This window comes from Myotis myotis, unplaced genomic scaffold (assembly GCF_014108235.1).
Source record: "Myotis myotis isolate mMyoMyo1 unplaced genomic scaffold, mMyoMyo1.p scaffold_m19_p_2, whole genome shotgun sequence".
NCBI lineage: Eukaryota > Metazoa > Chordata > Mammalia > Chiroptera > Vespertilionidae > Myotis > Myotis myotis.
Window position 1 is genome coordinate 20,397,297 of NW_023416324.1, and position 17,382 is coordinate 20,414,678.

General features: G+C 47.6%; 2 protein-coding genes across 2 annotated transcripts in view; both read right to left on the bottom strand.

The window, feature by feature from the left end:
• The window catches only part of LOC118676578 (CUB and sushi domain-containing protein 1-like), a 40,659-nt gene extending 35,971 nt beyond the window's left edge, over positions 1-4,688 (bottom strand). The window contains exons 1-4 of the mRNA XM_036350719.1: positions 4,516-4,688; positions 3,551-3,745; positions 1,729-1,902; positions 193-366 (exon numbers count right to left, since the gene is read on the bottom strand). Of these exons, the coding sequence (XP_036206612.1) occupies positions 193-366; positions 1,729-1,902; positions 3,551-3,745; positions 4,516-4,663 (691 nt within the window). The 5' untranslated portion in view covers positions 4,664-4,688. The remainder of the gene's footprint in view (positions 1-192; positions 367-1,728; positions 1,903-3,550; positions 3,746-4,515) is intronic.
• Positions 4,689-7,609: 2,921 nt separating this feature from the next.
• On the bottom strand, positions 7,610-15,075 carry LOC118675059 (CUB and sushi domain-containing protein 2-like). Its single transcript, XM_036347194.1, has 5 exons — positions 15,069-15,075; positions 14,747-14,935; positions 12,179-12,325; positions 9,438-9,626; positions 7,610-7,635 (listed from the first exon to the last, which is right to left on the bottom strand). The coding sequence occupies exons 1-5, from the start codon at positions 15,073-15,075 to the stop codon at positions 7,610-7,612; spliced, it is 558 nt and encodes a 185-aa protein (XP_036203087.1).
• Positions 15,076-17,382: the final 2,307 nt, after the last annotated feature.

Here is a 17,382-nt window from a genome sequence, read left to right on the forward strand (position 1 = left end):
TGTGCTGGGGGCTGGGGGTGGGAATGAGTGGGGAGAGGTCAATGGGGGAAAAAGGATTCATATGTAATTCTTTAAACAATAAAGGATTAAAAAAAAGTATGCTAAACCTCTGCTAACCTAACCAAGAGGACAAGGGAGAAAGTCCACGCTGAATCTGAGCCCATGACTAGGGAGAGTGGGTAACATACTTACGCACACAGAAAGGGGTCTTGCCCGACCAGTGATGATCCTGCTGGCAGATGCGCACAGACATGCCGATCAGGCGGAAGCCGGCGTTGCACTGATACACCACGCTGCCCCGGTAGTTGTAGTTCTCCCCATTGATGTGTCCGTTGACAATGGGCTCAGGGGTCCCACAGTGTCCGGCTTTGATGGGGGACAGGGAAAGAGTATAAATCAAAGAGGAACTTACAGAAAGTAAGAAGGGGCAGTGTGTTTGAGCAGAATGAGAACCCCTCAAAGACTTGTCTCTTCAGATTTTAAGTTGTTCTCATTCTTTTGGGTGCCTCAAGAGAAGCTAGTTTAGGTGGGGCTTGGTCAGGGTTGGCGGAGACAGGGATGGTGGGAAAAAGGACCAAGTTACCCAGCCACCCACTGTTTTCCCACTTCCCCCTGAGAGTAGCCGACCAGGAGTGACTTCAGGCAGCCTAGACATGATAGAAATGGTGTTGAAGACTTGGCAACCCAATTTCAAGGTTGCATCCCATATGACCATCCATGTCGGACCCTTAGTTTCTGTGTCTAGATGCAGGTGAGAAATTATCATTGTTACCTCCCTGCATACACACATCGGCCCCATTTTTTCTCATCAACTGAGCATCTACCAAATGGAGGGCATAGTGGTCTACAGTGAGGCAGTCAAAGCCTGGTTGTGTAGAGAATAACTATGTAAATCCATTTTTCCTTCTCCTTGAGTGGCAAGGCACATAGAAGATGTCAACCCAGGGGCGTTATCTTTATTCAATGGGGATTGGGTAGAGCATACTCCTAGCATTTCCACTCGCATCCTTGGCTCTGTGTGAACACGACACGGGCCAGAGACAGAGGGAGGGAAGCACGGGGCACGCTGGAACAGACTGTCCAACCTGTGCTATTCGGTTTGTGCAGCTGGGACTCTCCTTTGCACTTGAGGTGTCCAAGTGAGGAGTGAGAGGGGAGAGAGCCTTAGGCTAAGGTTTAGGCAGGGGACGAGCGAACCATGCGGGAAATAATGACTTGGTTCTTTGTATGTCAGGTTTTTCATTTCTTTATGAGTTTAACATTGTTCATTTTATATATATAAGGTATAGAATAAGCAAGTAACTGAAATATATTTCTATATTATATATGTAAAATACACATAGGTGTAAATTTGCTACTACATCATATATAAGGTGTTTTAGGTCTGTCACAGGGCTGTGTCTCTGTACGTTGCCCTGCAGGTGGACACCTGGGCTTCCCCCATCACTCAGGGGCCAATAAGAAGGGGCAGTGTGTTTGAGCAGAATGAGAACCCCTCAAAGACTTGTCTCTTCAGACTTTAAGTTGTTCTCATCCTTTTGGGTGCCTCAAGAGGAGCTAGTTTAGGATTTTAGTCATGGTGGATGCCCAATAGCTGGTGTTTGGATGAGGCATTTTAGGGAAGTAGGTAAAACGGTACTGTTCTAAGACTGGGATCCCACTTTGGAAAGATGTAACCTGTCCTGAGAGGGGAACAGAGGGCAGGATAGGCCTGGGGAGGTCGCTCACCAAGGCAGCGGACTTCAGAGCCACTCCAGAGCCCATTGGCCATGCACTCCCGCACCCTGGAGCCCACCAGCGTGTATCCAGAATTGCAGGAGAAGATGGCTGTTGCCCCGTAGACAGACAGCGTCCCGATGCGGTGCCCATTGGGTGGGATGGGGAGTTCTCCACAGGAGATGACTAAAAGGATAACAAAATGCTCGGTAAGCCAGCTGCTGGCAAAGATCCTCAGCTGCTGGCCCTCTTCAGGTTGCCTGGTTGAAGAGGAGGGACACGTGCTGTTCCTGATTAGCAAGAATATGACAAAAAGAGGATCTGCCTAGCCTTACTTTGCTGGGACTCATGACTAGAATATGGGTCATGACTGTGCTTTGTGTGATGTTGCACTGGAGCAGAGATTCTCGACTGAGGTGCTGCTAGAAGCACCCAAGGAGCTTTAAAAATGCCCAGGCTGCACTCTGCACCCGTGACTCACGACCTCTGGCCCAGGCACGTGCATTTAAAAAGTCAGGTGGTCAGAAGTGCACTCTGCTGAGGAACCACCCGACTAGAGAAACAGCAATTCAGTGGCCTGCTCCTTGGTGTTCTCAGCAGACACTGCAGATCAATTTCCTTATAATTTCTGCTGAGCTCAGCACTGCAGGTAGCCACCGGCTGGCATATGGGGTGAGACCCAATAGCTAAGGCTGCGTTGGAATGTGAGCCCCTTCACTGTCATCGGCTGTTTCAGGCTCATGACTCTTACTTGGCCACATGCATGGTTATATTCTACCATGGAGTCTGCACTTGGCTGATAAGACAACAGTGTCTTGGATCATAGGTGTTGGGAAGACACCACTCCTCTTCGTCTCGAACTTCCCAGGGCTCACTGACAGGCTATCTTCACCACTTCCTTTACAAACACACTCCTTATTGACTAGGTAAATGTCATGAGTGCACTCCACTGTAGTGGATGCTGCGGTGAGCCACAGAGACCCCCATTCGGGATGGAAGGATCTATTTCCCCAGCTGCTGGCACAGACCCTCAGCTGCTGGCCCTCTTCAGGTTGCCTTGGGTGAAGAGTCCTCCCACCTAAAGACATGCTCTCTCCCTGCGGCAGCTTGCACCTAATGCTTAGTCAGGGTAGAGGTACAAAGGCACCGTGGGACAACTGTGACAATTCTGCAGGGCCACCCCAGCTTCAGAGCTCCCCGTGGGTCAGCTGAGACCTTCACCACTGCTGTACCAGAGCCCACTCCTCTGCCTCCTAGTCCCATTCCCTTCCCTTCCACAGGGAGGGGTCCCAGGAGCACTCCCTGATAAACCTCTGTCCTAGAGTGGCTTCCCAGGGGCCCTGAATTTTGAAACTATTGTGAAGAACTGAAGAAAAACAGGTTGCCATGGAGAAGTTGCGGCAGACACACTTATGTGGCCTGTCCCTTGTGCTATGCCCATTCCTCCTGCACACACTCCCCTTCCAGGTCTTTTCACACCCCATTATCACTGCGTCCTTATTTGTCTGCCTCTCCAGTGGATGACAAGCTCCTTGCGGGCAGGAACCACAAACTTTTATCTTCATAACTCTTTAGTACCTGGCATGAGTGCTGAATAAATAAATTAGTGGATGCTCACCTTGCCAAAGGCAGCTTTTTAATAAGATGACAAGATGCTAAGAAGTATTTCCTTAAAGTAGTAAGCATCTCCCCGGCTCCTGATTCTAGGTGTGTATTAAAAAAGGGGTACGTTGTAATCCCAGGTGATACCCCTCTTCTCCCCTTCCCTACACATGAGACAGTTCAGGTAGGAGGCACTGAGCCAAACTTGCCCACCCTCCCGTCCTGGGCTTACTTTGGCAGGTGGGCATGGAGTTCCCGAGGCTCCATTTGCCATTGGCCTGACAGCGGATGACTCTCTGCCCAGTGTAGTAGTAGCCAGGGTCACAGATGAGCATCAGCTGGGCCTGGAACTGGTACTGCGTCTCAAAGATGAGCCTCCATCGGCCGTGTTCCACCCCGATGCCACCGACATCGGGACAGGTCACAGCTGGGTAGACAAGGAGTGGCGAGGAGGATTCATTAATTAATTGTGTAAGACACATTGGCACGAGTCCATAGCTGGGGACTGGCAGACAATAATGAATCCAAGAGTCTCCAGTCCCCAGGCAGGTCTGGTAATGCATGAACTGGGCTGGGTGGGAATGTGGCGAATGTGGACCAGCAGACCTGCACCCCCACCAAAGAAGGGAGGTGGTATTCGGTCGATGCTGACTGTTGGATGTGAGGCTGCAAGTTCTATTTGGTCAGATCTTCATTTTTAAAGAAAAACTACAAATATGAATTTTTACATAAAATTTCCTGATTTTAAAGTGTTAGAGGACAATGAGTAATTTTTATAAATCATACTATAGGCCAAAGAAACAAAACAAAAGAAAGACACACGGCCCATTTAGTTGTGACTTTATGACTTTGGCCTTAAACTCGAACTGTACCTCTGCCATTTTAGAGTTTTGTGATCAAAGTACATTCGTGCAAACGGTCTTACAGTTTTTCCACCTAAAAGGAAGTGGAGCAGATCACTCCTAAATTCTATGGTGCTTTATGGGAGCAACTCAGGGTGCAATGGTTATCAATGACTTGAAATTATTTTCAAAAAGTTGGTAGATGACACTATTCACCTGTCTCTGCTCCCTGAATCCCCAACCTCCATGTTCATGCTTCTTCCCATCCCTGGGTCTTTAGCTCACTCCTTGCAGGAATCTTTTCAGCTCCTTACCCAGCCCTCCTTACACCTGCCTCCCCTGCCCAAGGACTCACGGACACACTGGGGAGGGACGTTGTGGTTGCTCCACAGGCCTGTCTCCAGACACTCTGCGGTGGTCTCGGCACCTGCCTGCAGGTGGTAGCCTTCGCTGCAGCTGTACACAGCCTTGGTCCCCACGGTGTACTCTTTGCCAAACACCATTCCATTCTTGGGAGCCTCCGGAAGCCCACAGGAAAGAGCTAGCAAAGGGAAGAAGGTCATGAACATGTCTGATTCAAATAGTGTTCTGAGAACATATTTACCTTTCTTCTCCCCTGACACCCTAATAAAATTATAATGAATACTAACAAAAGAAAAATCGTATTTGTTGTTGTGTTAATCCTCAACAGAGGATACTTTTCCACTGATTTTTTTTTTTTTTTTAGGGAGAGTGAAAGGGATGGGGAGAAACACACAGAGAGAAACATCAATGTGAGAGAGACACATTGATTGGTTGCCTCCTGAATGTGCCTCAACTGGGGCTGAGGATTGAGCCTGCAACCAAGGTACATGCCCTTGACCAGAATCAAACCCAAGACCCTTCAGTCCAAGGGCCCACGCTCTATCCAGTGAGTCAAACCGGCTAGGGTGGAAAATCTTCATAGCAACAAAAAAATTATGAGGATCACCAGCAGAGGAGAGTTCAAAAAGAATTTCGGAAGACAAAGTGCAGCTAGAAGTGTTCTGCTGGATTAAATGGTGCCAAGACTCTGTAGACCAAACTGAGTACATGGGAGGGAGCTATGGGGTGAGACGGGTTCTCTGTCCCTTCCCACGAATACAGTGCAGAGGCATTCAGGCGTGTGTTCTTCACACTAAATAGAGAGGGTTTTCTCTCCCATTTGAGGAACAAACAAGAACAAACAGAAACAGAAAACCAAAACCCCCCAAAAAAACTCCCTTGAGAGAATTAAGGCTGCTGCAGTGTGAGTTGGCACCCCAGCATAAAGCTTTTTCAATTCTAGGACTGAAGGGCTCTCACAGCCTACAGGCTGCCCTTCTGCCTGCTCATCTCTACATCATACACAGTTCAACTTCCTGTTCATAGGGGAGACCTGATGGGTGAAGGTATCTATATGTATTAACAACAAAGGTAGCTCACATCTGCTGCCTGAAAAAAAATCAACCTAGCTTTTACTTTAAAATATGGACAAGCAAGGCTCACTATACATATGAAGAAAAACAGCAGCACAAAACACATAAATATAAGATTGAAAACAGGGGAAAATGTCTCCCTGAGGAGGCAGAGCTAACTCAGGAAATTGAAGATATATAATCTTTAAGCTCTGGCTAGTGTATCTTGAGAAAATCAAGACGACATACTATATTTGTTACACGAGAACAGAGTGCTTTGGGAAAAAAAAGAACAAGAAAGAGGTCTTTTTATTTTAAAAGATATGATAACCAAAATAAGCATTCAATAGAAGCGCTGGAGATTAAAATGAAAGGGAATTTCTGAGACTATAGACCAAAAAGACAAAAACTAAAAATGATTAGAAAAGGCTGAAAGCACAGAGGACCAATCCAGGAGATCCAACATCTAATGGGCCAGAGTTCCAGAAAGAGAACAGAGCAAGGGGAGGGGCTGGAATTATCACAGATGGAAATTTCCCAGAGCTGAAGAGACACACAAGTCTCCAGAATGAAAGGGAGCCAAAGGGATGCAAAGAGAACCTTCTAAGGTTCACTGTCATGGAATTTCAGAAGACCAAAGATGGAGAAATTCCGAGAGAGAGAGAGAGAGAGAGAGAGAGAGAGAGAGAGAGAGAGAGAGAGAGAGAGAGAGAGAGAACATCCCTGTGAAGGAATGAGAATCAGCTCATCATCAGACTTCCCATCAGCAACAATGGATGTCCAAAGATAACACAACAATACCTTTAAATTTCTGAAGGAAATTACTTTAACATATAATTTTACCCAGTCAACATACCTAGCATGTGTGAGGGTAAACATAATGATATTTTCAGATATTTAAAGACTTATAACATTGATCTCTCATGAACCTTTTCTGAGGAATTTCCTTAAGGCTATATACTCCATCAAAAAGAGCATAAAAACCAACGAAGGGCAAGATGTGAGATATAAACAATGATAGAGCTGACTCAGGAGTATGAAGAAGAAATCTCAAGATGACAGCTGGGCATGACCAAGATCACTGTTTTATAAGGAGCAGGGGCAACCCGATGTTTATGGGAGAAACATACATTACTTAGGCAAGAGTAGCCTGTGTGGTCTTTGAAAGAAATGAACACTTACAAGCCCTGCTTGCCCCTTGACAGTTCAGGAGCTCTTACAGATGTGATACTAATCAGGGTGCCCACTACTGCCCCTCATCCACCCCTACTTCTGCACCTAGGCTAGAGCTGAGGCCGCCTTCCCTCAGAGTTGGACGAAGCTCGAGCAGAAGTAAATCCCATTCACACTGGCTAACAATGATGCCGATGCTACGAGAATTTCTAGAACCAAGAAGAGGAATAGGGCAAGGACTCCATTATGGTAATAAAATGGAGAACGATGGACTGTCCAGAGGGAGTGGGGTTAAAATACCAAGACAGGAATGATTCAAAGATTCGATGTGGACAAATATTGGACAAAAGAGGAGGGTCAGGAATGGAGGGAATGAGGAAGTAAGAGAGCATCTGAATATGATGATCTTTCAATGCCTGAACAGCAAGTCGAGCCCCTTCAATGGTACCGGGTTAGCGAAACTGTCATATCTTTTCAACCGACTGCTTTGTTTCCTGGAACCTTTCGGGAAGAAACACTTAGAGTCCCACTGCCTTGTTGCATGGGAGTCAATCTGGAGGCAGAGAGTGAAGGCAGCGGGCAGCAGCCACTTCCCTCTGCCCCGGCCTGCCTTTCTCCTGTGGATAACCAAGAAGACAAAAGGTAACTTCTGAGAGACTAAAAGCCTGTTTCCTGATCTCCATGTCAAAGCGCAGTCCCCCAAGACCCAGGTAAGAGGGACACTTCCTGTGGGTCAGAGAGGAGGGGACAGATTGTGGAACTTGTGGTGGAATAATATCCCTAAGGGAGAGGATATGTTGTGAGAGAAAGGGCTGGGGAGGGGAGAGAAAACATTAGGCAACATTGACTCTTTAAATGGGTTTAGTTGTTGGTGGAGAAGTCCTGGTCTGGAAGCAGCAATGGCGAACGGGAAGAGCGCCCTGGGCTATGCGGGACATGGATGCTGACACGCACCTCTGGAAAGGGACACAGCATCCCTGTTCTCAGAGGAGAGCCACGGTCTCTGTGGAGGGAGGAAGTGAACAGAGCCCTCTGGGAAGGGACCAAGGGTGTATGCTTGTTGGCCATGGAGCCAGGAGTCCAGAGAGCACCGAGGGAATGGCTGGGAGGGAGGGCGGCAAAGGGAAGCCTGAGTAGGGATGGGGAGAAGCACAGAGCATAACGAGGATGAGTGGACAGAGCCTAGAGGGGCTTAATTCGGGGAAGTGATAAAAGATAAAAGACCTGAGAGACAAGGTCAGTTTCAATAAAAGCTCTGGAAAAAGATGATGCCCGATACAGTTAGAAACGGGAAGACCAAAGCCAAGTGCCATTTGCCACTTGTGGACAGTCCATTCTCCGTGACCTTTGCTTAGGGCATCAAACAGAATTCTAATGACACACTGTTTCGGGTCTTTGAGAAGGCCCGGGCCCAGGCAGAAGGCGGAGAGGGTCAGAGATGAGATAGCATTAAAAGTGTGGCCCACGCTGGGGACCAAAGAACGAGAACATAAAACATCACTGTGATTTCCTGTGTTTGCCTCTATCACTGGCAAGGGTCTTTTCTGTTTTTAATGTGGTACATAATGATGAGAATGTAGGAGAAAAGACAACTTTCAGGAGGGCAATAAGTATCAACAGCTGTAGATTTCGCATAGGTTATGATTTAACAATCTCATTTTGGGGAATTCATTTTAAGAAATAAATGTGGATGTTCATAACAATGGAATTATAAAAATTTTAATAGCAGCACTTACAATAGCAAAAAAAAAAAAAAAATTCAAATGGCCAACAATAAAAGACTTGAATAAATGTCAGTTTTCCCACAATGCTATGCAACCACTGAGAATAATGATGAGGAAGTGTATTTGAATATATGATAGATGTTAATAGCGAGAGTTCTGGATATTGATGGTGCCATTTCTGTAAACAGTGTATAAAAGACGAAAAGAAACGTGTTCCATGTTAACAGTGGTGATCTCAATTGGTGGGATTATAGGTCATTTTCACTTTTTTCTTTGGTATTATCTGTACGTGTTTTTTTTCCTTCAGATTACTAGTCTGAATGTATATTACTTTAAGGAAAAATAATCCCATAAATTATCAAAGGCAACACATGCAAACTGCCTGGTGCACATCGAAGGCCTGATGGCTGGTGGCTGAGAATGCTGATGGACACTGTTCCACCCTGTTTTCCTCCCTCCTCTCCTCTCCGACCTGGTGCTTCGGCCAGCCCCAGCTGGTTCCCATGCCTTGTTTCTCTCAGTTCTGCGCTTTGACAAATGCTCTTGCTGTTGGCTAGCATGTTTTCCTTGCCAATGCCTGGGCCCAACCTGCTTGCTCTCTGAGCCTGAGCCCAAGCGTGCTTCTTCTGGAGGCCTCCCTAGCCGTCCAGGAGGAGGTAGGTCCCTTCTCACCTCTGGCTCTTCAACGTGGCTTCTACTCCTGACACAGCCCTTCCTTCCTCGGTCACTTTGCATCTATGTGGCTAATCCCATCTCCCTCTTGCTCTGAAGACACTGAGACTGTGCTTTATGCATATGCATATCCCCAGGGCTAAAGATATTGTGGATCTTCAATCTATGGTTCCTGAGAGGATGAATTAATTACCAATGAGGAAGCCTGCATGTGGATATGATTGGACCTGGGACAAACCCAAGATGTGAGTAGGATCAGAGACACCTGTTATCCCTTCCCACCTGCTTCTCACCTTGACAGAGAGGAATGGCCTCACTCCACAGGTAGTAGCCCTGGGGATGCCTGGTACAAATGGCCATGCTGTGTCCCACCAAGCGGTAGCCGGCATTGCAGCCAAAGTGGACGGAGCCTCCGGGCTGGGTGCTGGTCTGGCCCAGGAGGAAGCCGTGCAGTGGAGCCCTGGGCAGGCTGCAGTAGGGCGCTGAACAAGAGGAGGAGGTCAGGGGACCACGCACAGGTGGGAAGACAGACAGACATGTTCCTTCCTACTCACCGTCCCCATTCTTCCCCCACTTCCCTGTCTTCCCCATGGCCAAGTCTACTGCTATCTGAGTGGTCTTGAGTGGCTGATACTGAAAAATGGCCAAACAGTTAAAGGAAAGGGAAGGAAAGGGAGGGGAGGGGAGGGGAGGGGAGGGGAAGGGAGGGGAGGGGAGGGGAGGGAAGGGAAGGGAAGGGAAGGGAAGGGAAGGGAAGGGAAGGGAAGGGAAGGGAAGGGAAGGGAAGGGAAGGGAAGGGAAGGGAAAGGAAGGGGAGAAAACATGAAGCATTGGGTACCCTTCTCGGCCTTAGCTGTGCAGCTAAGTTCAGGCTCTCGAATCCCATCAACTCCCAGAGACACAGAAACAGAACCAATGGAGTCAGTCGGGTCTGACTCGGACACACTCCTGAAGCTCATTCATCTCCAGTCTCCTCGCCTGTCTACTGGGATGGGTCATGTTTACCCATAGGTTTTGGGGCATTTAAATAGGATTGTGTTTGTGAAAGCCCCCAGCTCAGTGCTCAATAACTGGTCCTCCTCCTTTGTTCTGTCCTGGAGGGCGAGGGAGAGGGAGCTGGGGCAGTCAGCATATAGAACCCACAGTCCCGATCCCCTCAATGTATGGCTCTAAGTTATTTCATTCACTAATTCAACAAATGGGTCTGGAGTGTCCATTATGTGCCTAGTGCTGTTCTAAGTGCTGGGAACACAAGTGAGAAACAGACAAAAATCCCAGCCGCAGAGAACTTGCAATCAAAGACCCTGCTGAGGGGTCCTCAGAGAAGTAAGTGCCCCTTGTTGCTCTGAGAGTCCCTGGCTGGGTCTCCCAGGGGGGCATGGGCTAAGGGGGAATGAGCGTGTCAGGCCCTTACTACGTCCTCCCATGGTGAGGTCCTCGTGCCCCTCTGCTGGCGAATGTGTCTTAAATGCCCTCCTTCCACGCCAGACGTGCTTCCCTCTGCCACCTGCGTCCTGTGTATATCATATTTACGTGTCTACCTCAGTCAAGAACAAGGCTCTCAGTTATACAATAGACTTAATCACAGTGATAGAGGCATTTGAAATTACACAAGTCTACTGTATTTTAATTAAGTGCTAATTGCTTCACCGTGTGATTAATTCATTTTGTACTTGGCGTATGTATTGTAATTACAACTGACTCATTACCTCCAAACATGTGGTTAGTCTTTAAAGACATCATGGAAAGGGCAACTCCTTAATGGCTTTCAGTTCCTAGTTTAGCAACCAGCATAATGAACTGCTACTCAATGGCTATGTTTCCCTTTTGCGTGAGCAGCTGCTAGGAACTCAGCCTGAATCTTCCTGAGGGGGACCTTCAGGTTTCTTTGTGTCCTGAGGCAACTGAGGCCTGGAGAGGTTAAGTGATGTGTCGAATAGTCACTCAGCTGGTTAGTGACAGTGTTCGTGGGGCCACCCTCTTGCATACATGGGGGGGAAGGAAGTTTGGGTCAACTTCGCAGAGGAGATGGGCTCAGACAGTAAAAGCCCTGCCCCTCCCAGCTCCCCTTGGCTTCATCGGTCTTGCTGGTCCCTGAAGCCATACCCCAGGACCCTTTAAGACTGTCAGTGGCCCACTAAGCTTGGGCTTGTCTTCTAAGTAGGTAGCCCATGAGAAGAGATGGACTAAGACAAGTGGTAACTCAAGCGGGCTGTAATCTGACATCCTTTCTAACCAATATCCTCTTAGAACTTGTCCAACATGTATTTGGAATACAGGCCACATGCAGGCAGGGGAAGCGTGCGGAGAGGACCCGGTGCCTGGTGGGACTCCTAGGTCTTAAGTAATTTGTCTCTGCCTCCAAGTCTACAGAACCCAGTTCGCTGGACCCACTCCCCTTCAGAATGGGGAGCAAGCAGCTTATCAGGTTTTCTTTCCAGCTGCAGACAGTGATTCCCACCATGGGGTTCAGACAGATTCAATGTTCTCCGTCTCCTTACATCTCAGGGATGTTTCTATGCTCCCTGCAGATGGCTGCCCAGTTGGCCACCTGACTGCATGGCCTTCGCTCTGACTCTGCCTAGAAGACATGGCTTGCAGAGCAGAAAGAGGTCCCTGGACTGAAAATACAGCTCATCTCTGGGCTGCCTGTCTACCATTTGCCAGTTGGAGACCCATGTCTTAGGGTTTTTCAGTTTTAAAGAAATTTCATTAGCATTTCAACAGGGGTAGGGCTGTGATCACCTTTCAGCATTATTAGATCAGACACATGAAATAACCTTCTCCACAGTCACAGGCTGGCAGGGCCATCAGATGAGAGGGAAGGGAAAGGAGCAGAAAAGGGGAGGTGGGGAAATGTCAGGGCACTTGTGCAGCCACAGTAAGAGAGACTTAGAGGAGAAGGCTGCTTATCCCATGGCGGAGCTCTGTCACTGCTGAAGGTATGGCCTATGGCTTATTTGGGTGTTTGGGGTGAGAAACTTAAGGGCTCATGGCCTTCGGCCATTCTCGCGAGTCCTTACATTTCACTCACCTGAGTACCGAATCTTAAAGCCCTTCCGGTTGTAGGCATGGTCAGATGACCAGCGCAGGTACACAGAGTTGCTTGTGCTGGTGACAATCAGGGGAGCTGAGTAATTCCCACTGAGAGCTTTCAGCAGAGGACTCTGTCCTGAGGGACCTGGGGTGAGAGCACAGGACACGGGATTTCAGACTGACAGCCATCAAAGATACTAGAGTTGCTCCCTTTCATGCCACTACTTCTGACTTCTCCCTCCTCAGATGAAGGCATGAAGGCTCGGAGCGGCTGGGTAACTTGGTCAGAGTCAGCAACTAATTTGTTCTTCCACTCCTCTCTGCATCCAGGTCTTGCTCTAGGTGCCCTTCCTCCTAAGCCCTTCCTCCAGGGAGCCACTGCCAATCCACAGTAGTTGGCAGTTCAGATAAAACTATTTGCCACCCTGGAATTTGCCCAAGGTCAAGCCGCTGGTTCATGGAAGAGCTGGTTTTCCCCTGGGTACTCCTTCCACTGTGCCACCCCACTTCTCTTGTGCGTACTAAAAATAGCTCGGTGCCTCCCATATAGAAAGAATATTTACGGATGAATGTATGAGTACACCTAGAGGAAACATCAGGTCTCAATGTCACAAATAACATAGTTCCCCACCTTCTTTTCCCAGACTCTCCCAAAAAGGCCTCCCTCTTCCTTTTTCCTCCCTACATGCCTGGGAGTGCATCCTGAGGGGCTGGCTCCAGGAGGCAGAATATAAAGCTGGAGATTCCCATGCCCTTCATTTGTCATCCTGGAAAGAGCCCTGAGTGATGGTTCTAACATGCTGCTGAGACAGCTCTTGCAAGCTTGGCGAAAGTCATGGGCCACATTAAACAAAACTGAGCCATCAGAACTGCGGGGACAACCCATGAAGAAGAGGTCAAAAGGCTCAGAGAATGGCATGCCAGGACATTGCAGATCTATGTCGGACCAGAACACCCAACAGCTGCCCACGTTCTCAGGACCTGGAGGACGAGCCAAGTCCTAAAGCCATAAGGAATGCATGGTGAGGGTGAGTACCAGCATCATCGACACCTGAGTAAGAACAGTCCTCTGTAGGCCACAACTGATGGGAGGAGATGCTGTCCAGCACCTGGCTTCCCAGTGATTATTGATGGGGATGACAAGATTCTAGAATACAGAGGCCAGGTGGAAGCACTTAATAGTCAGAAGAAGCAAGGTTGGAATAATTGCCAAAAGGACAGCAAGGGTTGGAATGGCAGTTGGAGGGCCTGACCTGCAGGATCTATGAAGACAGCTCTCAGGACATGGAAGATGGATGGTGGCTGACATAAGTGAATATATGAACAAAACAGATCATGAATATATGATCAAAAGGGTGAGGAAAGCTAAGCCCAGTGGAAAGTTATAATCTCCCAATTTGGAGACGTGTGCCAGGTTTTACTTCTTGCTACAGAACACTTTGGCTGAAGAAGAGGCTGGGTGCCCATAAAAAAGGATTCTATAAAACAACATCAGTTGTATATAGTAGTGATTTTCTCAGTTCTTCCTCCCAAAAGACTTATCACTATTTACTCATATAACTGAATATTGGAGAAAAGAGAATGTCAAGATAGTTCGAAGATTTTTGGATACACAATATCTGGGGACTCAAAGCACCACCATGGCTCCTCTGTTAGAGCAGGGGAGTCTGAGGTGGGGATGGTTATAAATGGCTGAAGGTCTCATAGTACAAACCTAACCAAGTAGAAGCCTCCATTGCAGCAGCTATGCCAGATGCAATCTACTCTTTGTTAGAGCAGATTAACATCGCCTTGGTTACATGACATGTAGTTATTGATCTAGCAATGCATTCCTTTTAACATCCATCAGAAAGAAGGACCATAGGCAATTTGCATCCATGTGCAACAGACAAGTGTATACACTCATGGTCTTGCCTCAGAGTTATGTTAATTCTCCTGCTCTCTGGCATAATGCAGCATGAAGAGATGTGGACCATCTGGGCATCCTGCAGAATAGAACACATTGGTGCTCTATATTGATGACATTGTATTAATTGGATCTGATGAGCCAGAAGGGACAATTAGTGCAGCTGTCTTTGCAAGACATATACTCTAGAGGGTAAGAGATAAATCCTACAAAGTTTCAGGTGAAATTTTTAGGGTCCAGGGGAATGGGGTATGTTGAGACATTTACTCCAAATTAAAAAGCAAGTTATTGCACCACTTCCTTCCCACCACCAAGAAAGAAGCAAGATGGTCGGTAGACTCCTTTTGGGTGTTTGCGGGTAGCATAGTCTTCCCTGGGTGGTACTGCTATGACCCATTCATTGGTTGACATTCAAGATGCTAGCTTTGAGTGAGGGCTAGACTGAGAAAGAGTTCAGCAGCAGGTCCAGGCTTCAGTATAAGCAGCCCTGCTGCTTGGGCAACACAACCCATCGGCTTCCAAGGTATTGGGGTTCCTGTGGTAGAGAAGACATTATGTGGGGCCCGTGGAAAGCTCTAATTGGGAGGATGCAGCATAGACATCTAGGGTTCCAAAGCAAGCTGTCATCTGAAGTGGGGCATGAGGAAGTATTTGACTTACCATCAAAAATCTCAAACTCATCATACTGCTTCTCACTGAGAAAGTACTCCACGGTGACGGAGATGTTATAGTCGGGCTCCACTCTCACCAGCCAGGAGCAGGTCTGGAACTGAGGGTAGCTTCCAGGGTAGCTCTGACTCAGGATCACACCTGTAGAGTCTGTCAGAAGCTCATTCGCTGGGCAGTGCACTTGGAGAAAGAAAGAGAAATACCAGGTACATGAGACGGAGGAGGAACTAGACCAACACGTGTGCTTTTCCCTGGTGCAAAGGCAACCATTGGAGAGCCGGTATCTGAGCACATTCAAACGAGACCCCAGCACCCGTCATTATACCGCTGATTCTAAGGGGTGACCTCAGATTCTGTGTCCCTGTTACCATGTTGCTGAGATGCAGGCCTGGCCAGTTGGAGCAAACCAAAGAGGTTCTGGAACAGAATGAAGGCTAAAGTTCACTTTCATTGGGGGCCGGCTGCTTTGGTGGTGGGTGGGGCAGCTCAACTGAAATAAAATCCTAATTCTCGGGCAGATGGCTGCTCTCCTCCTCACTAGTGATCCACACTGCATTTGCCCTACTCTTGCTCCCTGAGAGGTAGGGGAGAAGTGACTTGTTTCTCCATAGGCTACCACATACTTGTTGGTAGTAACAGTACTAAGAACAGAAGTCGTACTAGTAATTATAATAATAGCCAATACTGAGCAGTTACTATGTGCAAGTGAGTAGAGAGCATTATTTTTGATCTTAGTTGGGATAAATTAGTGAAGTGAATTCATCTTTTGCAAAGGCCTCACACTGGAGTCAAGACAAATATGGGCTCTCATTTGCCTAATTCAGCACAGAGCCTTGAGCATATCTTCACTCCAGTAGGGCAAGGTTGGTGTGTGAACACACCCCTGCCCAAGAACTTCCTCCTTCCACTGATCACTGTGACATTTCCAATGAATGCCAGCAGATAAAAAGAAGAGAGACATCAATGTGGCCATATGGCCAATTCCTTGCCCTGGACCTAGGAGCAGGGTAGAGAAACTATCTAGAACAATCACTCACTCATTCACTCATCCAAACAAACATTCGCTATGTGGCCTCTTCCTTCCTGGGCAGGGACTACAGAGAGGAGTAGCACCAGGGCTGCACTCTGGAGGAACTCCAGACCCATAAGGGCATGGCTCAGTGCAGTTACCTTCACATATTGGGGGTGGGCCTTCAAACTGCAGGTAAGTTCCAAGTTTGCAGGTCAGGATTTCATTCCCCACCAAGGTAAAGCCAGGGAGACACCTGTAGCGTACGATGTCACCTGGCCAAAGAGAGAGTAACGTGAGGATTCCCCAGAGAGGTGAGGGCTGATCAGCAACCCTTAGTACCTCAAACCCACTTCCAGGCGAGACTATCAGTGGTGAGTTGTGTTCTGCTCAGGCTCAAAGAACTAGCTCAACTCCAATCAAATGACCCAGACAACTGCTGCTCCCCTCTCACAGCCCAGCCTTGCTGAGCCTAAGAATGTTTCAACATCCCAAGAACTTTTTATAGTGTTTTGCATGGATTTATTTCCCAAAAACATACTGATTTAAATAACAGTAAAAAACAGCTTTCCTAGTTTCTCTGCCCAGGTGTGGCTAAAAGCAAGAGTGAGAATATTTGATGCAAACTCAGTTGATGGAATACCAACCCTCCTGCACTGGGCCTACTGTTTCTCTCCAAGGACAGGAGGAGAGATGAGCCCCGCTGGCCAGCCCCCACCTCTACCTGGCCCCTCCTCGATGGTGTGGGAGGTGGTACCTATGTTGAATTCTTCATTCTCTGTGACGACTTCAGCATTGGGGAGGATGGTGGGAGGAGGGCATTTGGTGAGTGGATAAGCTGAAAAGACAAAGCAGACAAGTCCGTGTAAGAACATAGTTTTGGGGGCACGTAGCCATTCAATACTTCTTTCCCACTCCTCATTCCCATACACAGCAGATATTAATGAGTATGTATCTCTGTACACGGCGCAAATTTAACCAAGCACTCTTTTGCTTATCTGCTGTTAAGATTAATAATCAAGGAGAGAGAATCTAGGAGGACAGTGACAGTCACTAGCACTGAAGAGAAGGGGGAGAAGCAATGATTGAGCGCCAACCATATGTCAGGCACTTTCACACGCTGACACCTTTAATTCTCATAATAGCTGTTCCCACTTCGAGGTGTTCTTACTCTACTCTGAGTAAGCTGAGATTCAGAGGGTTCAGATCCTCCTCCAAGGTTACCCAGGACATAGGTGGCACAGGTAGGATTTGAATCCAAGTCTGGCTGCTCCCAAACCCTCTATTCTTTCCACTACTCAAGATCTAAATACTGTGTGTGGTTTATGTGAGTGCCCATCGAAATCAGCTTGTTTACCTTGACCTTTGCCTAAACACTTCTGGCTTCATGGATTTTCTAAACTGGAAACCATCCCTCTGAGCAGAGACTGGATTGTGTGTGAGGCAAAGTTCGGTGTGTGCTCATAACTCATTTTTCATTCATTACCTGGCACAGGGCTAGGTGCTATGTAAATGTTAGCTGTTGCCGCCGCTGCTACTGTTATTATTTCCAAAGTCACCTCAACCCCTATATTTCTTAAAAATAGCATTCTTTTAAAAAAAAATACCAATGTAATAC

What these genes read in the sequence shown, in the direction of transcription:
- LOC118675059 (XM_036347194.1), bottom strand. An exon ending in CTTTAAGATTCGGTACTCAG is followed by an intron (nt 9,627 to 12,178) that starts GTGAGTGAAATG and finishes CCTCTTGTTCAG; the next exon opens with CGCCCTACTGCAGCCTGCCC. An exon ending in GGCCATTCCTCTCTGTCAAG is followed by an intron (nt 7,636 to 9,437) that starts GTGAGAAGCAGG and finishes TGCTGCTTCCAG; the next exon opens with ACCAGGACTTCTCCACCAAC.